The following is a 14,846-nucleotide window of genomic DNA, read 5'->3' on the forward strand; positions in this document are numbered from 1 at the left end:
TACCACAGTAATTGTAATGAAGGAAGTGGGGCTATAAAACATTTATATTTCAGAATATGCTACCCTTGTTAAGATTCTGTGGGTCTATTCGGTTCCCTACTCACTATAGTTAAACTACACTTTGACTACCTAAGTGAACTTGTCAATGTGACTGATGATACATTTGTCAATATTTGACCCTCAAATTTCACAACCTTGTCCCAGACACTAGAATGTTCCACAACACTTGTCCCTGACTCTATAAAGATTGTTTTATGCTTCTTTGGTCAAGCGACTATTAGTATCACCCGCACGATTCAGCAAGTCGTTGCTTTCTAAAAAGATTAAAGAAATGAACGCAGAATCACCTGCATAAAGCATAAACGACACTAGTGCCACACCAAGTTTCAAAGGGGAAATAAACCCTCTAATGAGAAACATAGGGAAATTTAACATATTCGTGTATTACAACAATAAGAATGCAACCAACTGGCGTTTTTAAATCTAACTTTGCAAAATATGAATGCCTGCAAGCATACAGTGCATATATGTGTCTGTAATTTACTCAGAGTGTGCACATCTTACACTTCATATGTATGATCAACTAACTCAAATGAATTGAAGATAGTCCACCCATAGATATGCACCCCCCTAATACACAAATGGTAGGCCCTGACCTTACCTTTGCTACAACTAGTCACACCTGATATAGATGAAGGCAGGAATCAAAAATTTGCAATTTTTGGTACCACTATGATTTCTACAGTTTCACATAGTAGTGCTTATTCTCAGTGTGTTCTTCCCCCATCTGTCTAGCATTATTAAACGGCTATGTTATTCCCAAGTGACCTAGAGCCAGATGTAGGTTGCCCAATACCGGTCGGTATTTCGTCCGTTACCGTCCGGTATTAGGCTACTGAGATGTAGGTGGCCTAAATTGCAAATTTGGTAATTTAACGATTTGGTATTTTAAGGAATCGGTAAATTACCGATTCCTTAAAATAACGAATCGGTAAATTACTGAATTTGCAATGTAGGGAGCACTCAAATGAGTGCTTTTCCCATTTTAGGATTCGTTATTTACCACCAACTATAAGTTGGTGGTAAATAACGAATACCTTTGAAAATGCAAATCTGTGCATTTTCAACTGTGCCATGTGGCAGACATGCATGCCCTTAGGGCATGTATGTGTGCCACATCTGCACACAAGCACGATTCAGGAGCGCAACAGGGTTCAAAGTGACACTCTGGCACCCTTGAATGTGTCCCCCCAATTTACCGATTCGGTAATTACCATTCATTCCTATAGGCCTCCAGGCCCATAGGAATGAATGGCAATTACCGAATGGTAAATACCGATGCGGTAAATACCGAATCTTACCGATTCGGTAATGTTTACTGATTTTTTTGCTACATAGCATTTACCGGTTCTAAAATACCGAATCAGTAAAATTCGGTATTTTAGAATCGGTAAATGTACTTTACCTACATCTGGCCCTAAGTATTTTAATCTTCACTCTCTTTAAGTCTGGTTTTGGACCAGTAGGTTCTACAGAGATGAGTCTTTCCCAGAGTCACAACAGTCTTACTTGATCCTGTCACTAAACACGCTTTGATTCTTTTCATTTATACCCATTTTATTTTAACTTGTCTTTACATTACCAGTAGTTGCCTACCAGCAGGGGAGCCTGCGATATGCAACAAGGAGTTGCTGGACCCCCGTTTGAAATTGTTTTATCCTCACTATATTTAAAATATTAATGCTCTAGCACTAGCGTTGTGTCGACAAGACCCCCTGACACGCCCCTCCATTGATCCGGCATTTCAAAATGAAGGCAGCAGCACGTCCGCGCAGCCTTGGCTAAAGGTAGCATTGACTTCATCTATCTATACCGCTTATTGTTTTATTTTCCTTGTATTTGGGAGGTGCCTGGCTCACAGCGCTTAGCAGCGCCATCTCATAATGGCTTCTCACTTACAATCGGATAGTCTGGCACTCATCTTTATCTCTTTATGTTTTTCTTATACCCATTTTATTTTAACTTGTCTTTATTTTACCAGTAGTTGCCTGCCAGCAGGAGAGCCTGCAATAGGCAACAAGGGGTTTCTGGACCCCGTTTGAAATCGTTTTATCCTCACTTTGTGAAGGATTTTAGTGCTCCTGCTCTAGCTCTGTGTCGACACACCCCCTGACACGCCCCCCATTGACCCTGCACTTCAAAATGAAGGCTGCAGTGCGTCTGCGGCCCTGGCGCCAGTCCACCTGCCCATTTGGCTTCAGACCTCGCACACAAATGAGCTAATACATCAGAATAACTGCTCTTTTTTCAAACTAATGGTAAGTCCCCCCCTTGCATCACGTTACGTCCACGGATAGCCATAATAAAACAGTTTGCTCCTCATGCAAGCTCTTGCTTAGTATCGAAAAAATAAAGGAGAAAGTCCTATCTAAATCTAAATCCACTAACCAATCATCAGTAAGTTCAATAAGATGTACTCTTATCAACGCTAGGTCGCTAGTAAAAAACTGCATTGAATTTTTGAACACTTCATAGATCAGCATCAAACTGATGGAGCATTTATAACTGAAACTTGGCTCAACCCTTCTGCGAGCCCAGATCTTATTAACGCCATAACATCAGGCTTTCTCATATAAAGGCTAGATCACCTGACATACAGAGGAGGTGGTCTCGTGATTATCTTTAGGAATAATCACACCGCTATTTACACACCAATTCCCCCAAACAATTGATGTGAAACATTTACTTTCAAAATAAAGTTCAATGCCAAAAATACTTTTAACGAAATTCTTATCTACCGTCCTCTGACCACAAAAGCACAGTTCATCTAATTTACTGGTTTGAGTCTTGAAACCAGATTCGACGCAACTAACTTCACCCTTTTCGGGGATTTTAACTATCACCTGGAAAACTTATTAGATAAAGATTCTAACCTTCTTCTAGAAATTCTGAACAGTTTTGGTCTCAAGCAAATAGTCAACCTTCCCTCCCATACCGCTGGACATACATTGGATGGAAATTTCACCGATCACCAATCCCTCACAATTCCGCCAAGCCATTTCCTCCATATGGTCCGATCATTCACAATTATTGTTTCCAATTGTGTCCACTGACGCTTCAACCCCTATCGATCCATCCTCTTTGACCAAAAGTATCAGACCGAGGCATAAAATAGTCACAGAAAATCTCAACATTTTGTAAGCCTCCACACTTCCTGTAGCAATGGAGCCAGACAATATGGCCGCTAATTACCACACATGGCTAGCTAATGCCACCAACCTTCTAGCCCCGCCCTCGACTTCCAGAAACTTCAGGAAAGCGCCATCTGAACCTTGGTACTCCTGCAAACTAAAGGCACAGAAAAGAGTCTTCCATAATTTAGAGCATAAATGGAGACTTCACTACCATGAAAGTGACAACAACAGATACAGAAAAGCAATTATGAACTATAAAGCCATGATTCTGCAAGAAAAATCATCCTATTTTACGAAGAATATACACAGAGCCAAAGATTCCTCTAAAGAATTATTTAAAATGGTAAAAGACCTGTCTAATTAATTTGAAACAGACAATTCCAATGTCAATCAACTCTTTTGTGACCCACTCCCCTTAACTTTCCAATCTAAAGTATTAAACAAGTTCTCAAGATACTATCCTGCTATAAACCAGGTTCTCCAGAAGACCATTGTCCCCCTAAAATTCTTCATCAGGTAGCTAAGTGGTCACGGCTCATCAATCTTCCATTTTCAATCAAATAATCCACACAGGAATGAAAAAAGGCTTCCATCTTGCCTCTGATAAAAAAAACACACAGCTCCGTCCTTAGACCCCAGTAATTATCGTCCTATGTCCCGCCTACCTCTCCCAGCAAAAATCATTGACAAATCGCTGAATTTACAACTATTTACCTTTATTAATGAAAATAATCTGTTGGATGCAGCCCAGTTTGTTTTTCATAGCCAACATACTACTGAAAAAAGCACCTACAGTTGCTGCAGAAAATATTAGAACGATTATGGGCAAAGGCGACAGCGCTGCCTTGATTCTCTTGGATCTCTTGGCAGAGTTTGATATTGTTAACCACAAGATTCTAATGGGCATTAGAGACATCACCCTCTCTCTTCTTGCCTCCTTTCTTTTGGACAGTGAACAGCAAGTAGCCTTGAATGATTTTGTGTCAAAGTTCTTCACTCTCCTCTTTGGAGTTCCAAAGGGTGCATCCCCGAGTCCTAAGCTGTTTAATCATTATATTATCCGTTAACTAAACATATTAAATCATTCAGTTTCTCAGTGGTATCGTACACATACGATACACAAATCGTTGTTTCTGTATCAGGTACCCCTTCTCAGACAGCTCTACAATTCCGGAAATGCACGCAGAACATCAGTGCATGGATGAGAGGGAACTACCTAAGACTTAATTCGGAAAAAAATGAGGTCCTTCTTTTCAGTAATAACATCACCTTTTGGTCCCCACATTGGTGGCCACAGACTTAGGTTCTCTTCCCACACCAGTTGACAAAATCAGAAAGCTTGGGGTAATTTTCAACAAACGGCTTACATTTGAAAATCAGGTGAGCCAAATCACTTCCTCCGTTTGCAATCTTTTAAAGATCACTAGGAACATTCTTCCTTACATCTCCTCCTTTCTTCAAAAGTCCATTGTCACTGCACTGATTTTATCCAAATTAGATGAGTGCAATTGACTATACGTTAACATGCAGGAAAAATTATTGGCAAAACTCCAGATCTTACAGAATGCGGTGGTACACTTGATTTTTGGTTTTCCCATGCACCACTCAGACTCTACGTCACAGCACAAACTCCACTGGCTGCCTATAAAGAAAATAATCACTTTTAAGGCTTTGTGCATTGACTTTAAGGCACTGCACAACTCTGGACTGCATTTTTCATTTAGACGTTTCACAGGTACATGCCTTCTAGATCTTTGCGCTCCATGACCTCCAAATATGTGACAATCCCCATCTTCAGGAAAGCTCGATGGTGCTGCAAAGGTTTTGTGGTTAGCACCTCAAAAATCTGGAATTCCCCGTCCGTTAATCTTAGAGTCACAAAATCTTCTTCAATTTAGAAAGGCTTTGAAAATATGGCTTTACAGTCAAAAGACATACCCTTTGTCCCATATTCTCTCAGCATTCTGGCTCCTTCCAAGGCAGCCCACTCAATCAAAAGGAGCCCTAGGGGGAATAATGGAAGAGGCCGCCCCCCACTCAGTCAATATTCAACAACAAAGGCCTCCCCCACCTCACACCAATTCTCGTTGGACAGATGGCAGAGTTAAACGACCAATTATCCTACTGCGTAGATGCGTTCCTTAACACTAATCTATAGGGTCATGGTGTGTTCTCGCTTACATAAAAAGTTACACCCAGGTCTAGTCCCACACTAAATTGTGAAAATAAAGTGAGCAAAGAGAGAGTACCTCACGGTAGCGACACCCGAGGGGGTTCCTGGCAAACAATTGCCAGTTTACCCACTTCTCATCATTGACCACTCTCTCTTTGTTGTGAGTAAAGAACGAAAGGAAAAAACACAAATAGTGATTCCCCAACTAATATTAGTGTGGTGCACAAATAGAAAACCTATATGTCCACTCATGTAAATTAAAAGTGAAAAAATGTGTGTATGTACCTAGAACCCCTGTGATAGCCAAAGGCAATCGGCAACCACTGCTAAAATGTGGAGAAACTTGCTAGCTTTATTCTGATGCCGCAAGAATTCCCAATTAAAAATGGTTCCTAATATACCATATATATTTACTCAATGCCGACATGTTTCATTGCTATAAACTTCAGCAACTTCGTCAGGGCAAAATTGGGGTTCTGTTTTCAATCTTTACTTTTGTTGGTTCACAGGACCGGATGGCTGCAGTTACTGCATACCTGCAACCATCACAAGCATTCAACAACTTGTCATTAGATCACGTGTTTACTGGTGGTGCAATTAAAATCTGGCCCCCGCTACGAGTACACTCAGTCATGAACGCTGCTCCCGTTTTGAATTTCTGGTTCCGCTCCAAATTAGTTTCAGTCATATCTTTGTACGTAATCCTGCATCACTTTGCGGCACCTGTACCTCCAAACCACCCAAGGATGGTGTCCTTCAGAAGTCAATCTTCTGCCATTACTCTTCTCTCTGAACATATCCTTGAGTGGTGATCTAGACCTTTGCATTCCACTGCTGTCTATTTTCTGATGTCTCTCCTCATGCTCTCTGCTTATCCTTTGCATCGATTTCCCATTATCTATCTTGTATTCAAGATACTTAAAACTCATTCATGACCCTCTTTATATTGACGTCTCTTTTGATGTCCCTATTCGAAAGAGTGTCATCGGTTGCTTATTTAGGCCAATTATTAATTTACTTCTACACATTGTAAGTACAGGTGTTCTCAATGTAAGGATCCCTCAAGCTGAGGTATGTGTCTCAAGGGCTGGGTACACCCATGTCTACTGCGCTAATCTCGGCAAATTGTTTCCTCCTCAAGGTGGTAGGAGGAGAAGGGAGTAGTTACTGCCAAAGAACCCTTGTGCTCTAGACTGTGCTACAGTCTTCAGCATCTCAGATCCCAGGGAAGCAGAGTGAAATGCTGCCCTGCTTTCTCAAGAGAGGAACAGCCATTGAGGACCACTGCATGCAGCCAAAATCCCACAAAATGTGCGGGAGGCACAAGAGGTGGCAGCCATTTTGGGTGGGGCTAGACTATAAAGACCAGCCCTTTTCTATACTAACCACCAGTCAATGAATGTCCTCTCATCGGTAGCAGTTTTTACCGGTTGCGCCTGAAGAAACTTTGGACAACTAGTGCATTAGCCAGGGATCAATTTACACACAGCAGAGCATGGGGGCAGCCTCCAGTACAGGTCGGATGGTAGAAGCCTCCCCTCCTCTGTTCCATCTTGGGCCCTCGCAACAGTTATGAAAAAACTGAGTTTCTTGTTCGCTAGAAGGAAGAATTGGCTACGATAAAGAGAGAGAGAGAGTGTGTGTGTGTGTGTGTGTGTGTGTGCACGCGCGCATGTGTGTGCGAGTTCAGCAAAACCACAGCCAACCGCATCATGCAGGGGTGGAGTTAATGGGAACTCTAGGACTCAAGAGAACTGACCGAGGTTTTCAGGTAAAAAAGACAGAAAACTGAACTTCTGGCATGTTTAGTACCATATGGGGGTCTGATTTAAGACCAGTTCCTGGAGTCTGTGGTTAAGACTGGAGGCACAAAACCTTAGAAATACAGACTTTGCCTTCAGCTCTTTGGGACATTGAAAAGCTGATAGGGTGATTGTAGAGATGACTGTTAAAAGGAGTTTTTGTGTACTGGAATGAAGGTTCTAAGTAATGTACCTAGTCAGTAGAGATGTACACAATTGTGGTTTGCATTTTACAGGCCTCAACTTTTCTTGCTCTTCTCACTCCTCTTCATCCTACCCATTCCTTTCTAATGACACCATGATCCCAGCTTTGTGGAGATTAACTGCCATATGTATCATCAAACCATTTTGCATTTCCTAAATAGCGAATTTTAAGGAATCGCTATTTAGGAAATGCAAAACGGTATGTATGTACAAAATCGCTTTTCAATAGCGATTCCTTAGCATTCCTAATTTGCAATTAGCAAATTGCTAATCGCAAATTACCCATTCATTTCCATGGGCCAGGAGGCCCATAGGAATGAAAGTGCAATTTGCAATTAGCAATTTGCTAATCGCAAATTAGGAATTTTTCCAAGGGTGCAGGGGTGTCTCAAGAACACCCTGCTGCACCCCTGAAAAAGACATTTGGGGGCATATGGCGCACATACATGCCCTAAGGGCATGTATGGGCATCATATGGCACCTTTTGTTTTTTGGAAAAAACCTTTTTGGAAAGAATTCGCAAATTACCACCAAGTAGAAGTTGGTGGTAATTTGCTAATCCTTAATGGCATTTTTTGCATATTTTTTGTTTGATACATTGCATTTAAGGAATCGCAAAATTTGCAATTCCTTAAGTGCAATCGCAAAATAAGGAATAGCAAATTTTGCTATTCCTTATTTTGCATCAAACATGTTTGATACATACCATTTGTCTAATTAGCATTCGCAAAGGCCGAAATTCGCAGAATTTCGGCCTTTGCGAATGCTAATTAGCTTGATACATATGGCCCTAAGTGGGTGTTCTTCACACTCGTCAATTTATCGCTTGTCTGCAAGAAAGAAGGTAGGAGTTTAACTCATAATCAGTGGATTAGACCAAACGTTTGTCCATGTTGGCTCAGCATGTGAGTAACTGGCCTTCTGTTTGAATGGTAATGCAGTCGCAAATTACGATTACTAAACTGGTAATCGCAAATTGTGAATGCATATCCAAGGGTTCCCCGGAGCCTAAGGCCCCCTGATGCACCCCCCAGACAAAGGTAGGTGTGCACATGTGAAGCACACACATACCGTAAGGGCATGTGTGCCCTACATGGCACTTTGAAAAATGCATTTTTGTTCATTTTTCAAAGCATGCACAAATTACCATCAACTTGAAGTTGATGCTAATTAGCATTTCCTAAATGTATAGTTCGCATCTAGGAAAAGCTACATGCATCGGCAAATAGGAATTCGCAAATTGCAATTCCCTAAATGCATTAGCAATTTAGGTAATCGGAAAAAATTGCCATCACCTAAATTGCGAATGATAAAAGGTACATGCATCTGAAAAGGCCTTTTTCCGTTTGCAAACAGGCCGATTCTGAGAATCGGCCTGTTTGCGAATGGAAAAAAGGCTTGATGCATGTGCCCCAAAGAGTTTATATAGGACCTGGGTCAGTTTAAAAGGCACAACTGTTAGTTTTTGAAGTGTGTAAAACAATTGGAATGCAAACCTTAATATGAATAGGGGGGAAAATGAGACAAAAAACTGTTAATGGGCCCAACCTTTTATATGTGCAAAACATATCGGCCACATGCATCATTGTAGGAGTTTGCAATTCCTAAATTGCGAAAATTAGGGAATCGCAATTTAGGAATTGCAAAATCCTATGCATCAAGAAATCTTTAAACTTTTTAGGATTTCTTAATTTTCTGTATTTGCGATTCCTTAATTGCGAATCGCAATTAAGGAATGGCATTACATTGATTCCTATGGGCCTAGAGGCCCATAGGAATCAATGCCTTTTTGCATTTTTTAAATTTACGAATCGCAATTTGTTGATGCATTTCAAGGGTGCTGAGGGGGGTCCAAAGGACCCCCCCCTGCACCCTTGAAATGTTTTTTTAAGTGCAAGTTTCACACACACATGTCCAAAGGACATGTGTGTGTGTAACATGACACTTTCAAAAATGCTTTTTTGAGCATTTTTGAAAGATTTCGCAAATTAACACGAGGGTCAACCTCGTGTTAATTTGCACCTCCTATTTCCGAAATCGCATTTTTAAAAAAATTCATGCATTGCATTTAAGGAATCACACAAATGCGATTCCTTAAATGCAATCGCATTTTTGGGAAATGCAAAAAATTGCGGTTCTTTAAAAATTGTTTCATGCATACCAAAAAGTGAATTTGGAATCGCAAACGGCCGATTTTTCCGATTCGCACCGTTTGCGACTCCAAATTCACTTGATGCATGTGGCCGTGTTTTCAACAGTTATTTGCTTTTATTTAACATAATTTTAATGAAAGATTATCAATCTCAATCTGGTACATTACCTTCAAGGGATGTGAAAACAGTTCATTTTCTGTCCGCTTTTTCAGACGTTTACCACACTAAAAACACATGGGAAAAAGTTGAGTGTTAACATCGTACCAATTTCACAGTGGGTAATTTGCGACAAACACTTTTCACAATATACAAAATGTTGTTCAGTCGTTCACTCTGAGGCGCTAACTAGAAAGCATGTTATTGCTTTATCTTTACAGATATATCTGTGAAACCCAAAGAGAGCACAGATCAACAATCTATGATTTAGAGCATCCAGGAAAATATGTTTAATAATAAGAAGAAAGATATGATACGCAAGGCATAATATACAAAGAAAAAGCGTGCCCTGGCAAAGCCAATAGGTGTGACTTTGCTCAAAAGGCACAATGCATACAGCAATAACTAGTTTATTACACAGAATGCTCATCAATGAGGAACACCTGATTGGCAGACAAGTGATATGTGAGGGAGAGGTGGTGGTGTTGCCTGGCCCCTCTGCAGCACCACTATAAGGGTGGAATGCCCCTGAGGAAATTGTGGCGGTGCCACAACTAGTTTTAACCTGTCAATCCAAGGGTCAGAGAATCGGCAGCGTTGCATCTACCATGCATTACCAGGCACTCAGAGTGAAAAGGAAAATACATACAAACTGCTCTATCTCTGAACAGTCGGCCCATCAGATCTGTGCAGCTTGTGCTCTTTGGACCTCTGATTCATAGCACCCTACTAGAGAAGCGCAGCCTCAAATCATAGCCGTTAGGAACAGAGCACTGAACGAAAGCCCTCCAAACCTAATGGAAAGCTCTGATTCAAACTATCAGTGTGATCAACAGAGCATGGATTGTAATGCAGCCAATCACCATGTAGCTGGAGTCAAATTTCTTGAGTGCCTCTTCAGACCCTAATTTATTTTTTTAAACAAATATATGTGAACGTTGGTCTGTGAGGTGCACTATCTGACCTAATTTTTAACACATTTGTTTGTGAGAGAAAGTTTCTAAATCCCCTTGGTGTAATTAAGGGTAGCTTTCCAGTTTCACCACTTTGAAATATCACTAGCCGTAACTGACCATCTCTAACCATCTCTAACATCGATATCAGTTCTGCAAAATTACAGGTGTCATAGAACTGAAATCCCTCACACTTTGACCCCTTATGAAGAGATGCGCTGTTGATGAAGCAGAGGGAAAGGCAATGAATGAAAACCAAAGAAACTAAACAGTTTTTTTTCATTCTGTTGACTTTAGGTTCCTGAACACTGCATTTCTACAGTGATTAAATCCATGACCACTCCAGAACTTTGTAACATAACCACACATCTTACCAAGTGAAAATGCAGCTGCACAATGTTCTGGAATGTTAGACATAGGATTTCTGGTTGACCGGGACAGCAATCCCGCAGGATTCTAAGCCCCGATCCAGGGCATAAGAAGAAAATGAAGCGCTCTGCCTGCCTCCTACTTCAAGGCACAACCAGGGAGCAGGCAGCGTTTTTCTCTAGGAACCTGCCAAGGGTAGAGCTGGCACAGGCAGGCCAGCACACTAGATCTCCTCAGCAGAACAGCAGTCCCTTTAGCTGCCAAGCAAGGCAGCAGGTCAGTCCCCCTGCAGTGGTTCCTCCTGGCACACCGCAGTCCACGCAGTGAACTCTCCCAAGTTCCAGCTGTTTAGCCCAGACATGGGTTCACAGCCCCAATATTTATATAGCAAATATATTTGTTCTACCCCGTGGCACAGGGTCTGTGCCTAGTCCATATCAGTTCTGGGGGGCACTTACACATCTCTTTTTAGAATGCACGACAACCCTCATTGTTAGTGTGGGCTCCAGTCCCAGAAACACCACAGGGGGCCAGAGCCAGCATTGTGTAAGGCTGGCACAGTCCTATTCAAGTCCAGGTGCCACTCCTCCCACTACTCCAAATGCAGATCGGCCTATTCAGCCTACCGCTGACTCACCCAGCCCCTCTGGAGCCACGGCACCTCCCCAGCCCCTGTCTCATATCAGGAATTACCACTGAAAGTCATATCAGGAAATCCCCAATGCATTCCTATGAGAGGGCAGCCTCACTCTAGTGAGAAACCAAATAGGCTGTTTGTCACTACTAGGACATGCCACACAGTTAAGGCACATAACCTACCGTTTTCCTACAGTGCACCCTGACCATTGGGCTCCCTAGGGCTTACTTCAGGGGTGACTGATATGTAGTAAAAGAGGAGTCACAGACGTGGCACCCACTTTATGTGCCACGTCTAGCGGCAGCAAACTGCGCACGCAGGTCCTGAAATGGCAGAGGCCTGAGCAAGGTTTGAAAGGCTACTTTGATGGGTGGCGCAAGCAGTGCTGCAGGCACACCAGTAGCATTTAATTTACTGGCCCCGGGTATATGAAATACCAATTTACAAGGGACCAATAGCTAAATTAAAGACACCAAACAGGTGTAGACCAATCTTACCATGTTTACCATAGAGAACACATGCACTTTAACACTGGACAGCAGTGATGAAGTGCCCAGAGTCCTAAAACCACCAACACCAGGTCAGAAAAAATACTAGGAGGAAGGAAAAAAGTTCTGGGATGACCCTGCAAAAAGGAACAAGTCAACGTGGAATATAACTAGCTAATCATGTTTTATATCATGTGCCACAAGACCTGATCTAGGATTGGACACTAATATACCTGAGAAGCACGTACGAGGAGCAGCAGCAAGATGCTTTTCATAAAATAATTAAACAAACCACTGCAGATCAGAAGGCATAGGCAGCCACGGAGCATGAAGGCCACTCTGTCATTTTCTCTGCTAACGGAGAAGTGTCACTGAGGGCCCTAAACATACCCCAATATACAGAACAACTGTAAAAGAGATTCAGACATGAGGAATCAGTCCTCATAGCAGCGACAATGAAAGCTGAAGCAACTGATGTGTTGGGCATTGAGTAAGGCCTCCAAGCGGGGAGCCCCAGCCAAGTGATAACCGCGAGAGGAAGGCGATCCTGCAAACAGAAACCGTTACTCTCAGCAACACTCAGACTGAGAAAAAAGTATTGGTAGAATGGTTTAAACCCACACTGCAGAGAAGGAACAGGTCCTCTGGTTCACTGGAGCATACCACTTAGGGAAAGGCCCCTCGGCCAGCAGGCCTGAACATCCAAACAAGGTACTCACTCTGGTATGCTACTGAAAGGAAAGTTTGATAGGGTATACACCTGTTTTAACAGGAAAGGGTAGACCATAGAAGTGTAGACAAATGGAACGAGCCTTCCGGCGTAGTGGCGATTGAGAAACCACCTTACAGGCACACCCCAGAAAAATGTGAGCCATATATGGTTCCGGTATGAAAGAGGGAGCTAGGTAAATGCTCCTGAGGGTGAAAAACAAATAAAGGTGAAGGTAAATGATTTGTTACAGACATGAGGTAGCAGGACAACAAAGTTGTGCCCTTGTAATGATCTGAAGGGGAGAACATATAGCACTGCTCCAGCTGTGAAACAAGACTGAATGCATGGACGCACAATGAATGCAGAGATAATATGGCATGCCAAATAGGGCCCAGCTGCATAAGGCCTGGATACCAGCTGGGTATCAATGAATGTTTATTGCTATTACTTCAGGAGACTGTCATCTTTATAGACTCAATCATGAAGACTTATTCTATGATGACCAGGATCACTTAGGGATTTCTGAACTGGGAAGCCTCTCCCCCCACTGTACCACAATTAGCATCCTTGTCGTGGGCTAGAAAAAATGAACACCCATCTACAGAAGACTTTGTCATATCAAACACCTGCCCACACCATTAAATAATAGCCTCAAAGTAGGTGAATAGTAGTGTGGCATAGCAGGAAATATAAATAAAAAACCTTTGTTTGACCTAGATTAGCTTTTCCTCCCTTCGGAAAACACTCTCCGTGCCAGCCAGGGTCAGGTAAGTGCTACATAAAACCATAAAATAACTATTTAAATAGGTTCACAATTCATTAAGGGTGATGAAAGCATAAAAAAGGATCTGACATTCTAAAAGTTTGTTAAAGAATGTTATCAGTCAGCATACTGATAGGAGGGAAAGTTAATCATTCATGAATTCCTGTCTCTTTACATCAGTTAGGTGTGCTGCACATAAGCAGTTAGACAAATTCGAGGTTCCATTAGAGATGAAAGAAGTATTGGGGGTAAACTGGAACTTGCCAAATGGTAATGAATGCTGCAGTGGAGGATTCTCCTCAGCTAGAAATCTATAAAATGTAACCAGTGGCTTGCCCCAACTCTGAAGGGATCTTGAAGAGCAATAATGGTGGACCACCCCTATGCCGGAGAATTGGTATAAGAAACTGGGTTGTTGTTTGACTGGAGTGTGAGCCCTGATCAGGCAGCAACCACGATCCCTGCCAGGGTAAAGCACAAGCAAAACCAAATTAACCTGTGCTCAACGCCCTGGTAGCTTGGCACAGAGCAGTCAGGCTTAACTTAGAGGTAGTGTGTAAAGTAGTTGAGCAGCACTTCAAACAGTAATATATAAAATAAAAACACACACCAAAGGAGCCCACAACAGATTAAATATAAGAGTGTTTTTTAATAAATAAAACAAGGCCAGAATGACCAAATTCCAATTAGTAGAACCATGAATATAGAATTTTAAATGTTCTAAAGTTAATAGCGCTAAAAGGTGCAAAGCACCAACTGTGGAAATCTGGTTGTGCCATCTCGGGACAGATTCACAAGCTCATGCCGGCTCCGATGGAGTGCAAGCTGGCTACAGGGACTCAGTTAAGCCAGCTGAACAAAAGTACCTTCAATCCTGGTTTGCTGATCCTTGCATGGATCCACGTTGAAGATGTATTGTGCAGCCAACGTGATGCATCGATTCAGCAATGTGGTGAGGCAGCGGTGAGAGGTCCTGTTGCATCAACGTCTATATCCTCCTGACTTGCCTCAAGATGACTTTCTGCCTTATTCCAGAAGCTGTGCATCTGGTTGCGGATGGCCATCATGTAGCTGACCACATCCAGAAGAGGTTTCCCAGGAGCTTTCTCCCACCCCTCTCTCACAAGGTTAAGAGGTCCCCTAACAATAGAGAAGTTTGAAAGGGCTAAACTCTCTTCCCTTCTGTGGTACCTCCTTGTAAGCAATGAGAAGGTATGGAAGGAGGATGTCCCACCTACACCT

At 42.2% G+C, this 14,846-nt stretch overlaps 1 protein-coding gene across 1 annotated transcript in view; it reads right to left on the reverse strand.

Moving 5' to 3' along the window:
* Positions 1–14,846, reverse strand: part of C2_2H4orf50 (chromosome 2_2 C4orf50 homolog) — a 264,277-nt gene that overhangs the window by 196,964 nt on the left and 52,467 nt on the right. Inside the window, exon 3 of the mRNA XM_078678890.1 lies at positions 9,694–9,750. Coding sequence (XP_078535016.1) covers positions 9,694–9,750 — 57 coding nt within the window. The remainder of the gene's footprint in view (positions 1–9,693; positions 9,751–14,846) is intronic.

Source organism: Lissotriton helveticus, chromosome 2_2 (assembly GCF_964261635.1).
Source record: "Lissotriton helveticus chromosome 2_2, aLisHel1.1, whole genome shotgun sequence".
In the NCBI taxonomy this organism is placed as follows: domain Eukaryota; kingdom Metazoa; phylum Chordata; class Amphibia; order Caudata; family Salamandridae; genus Lissotriton; species Lissotriton helveticus.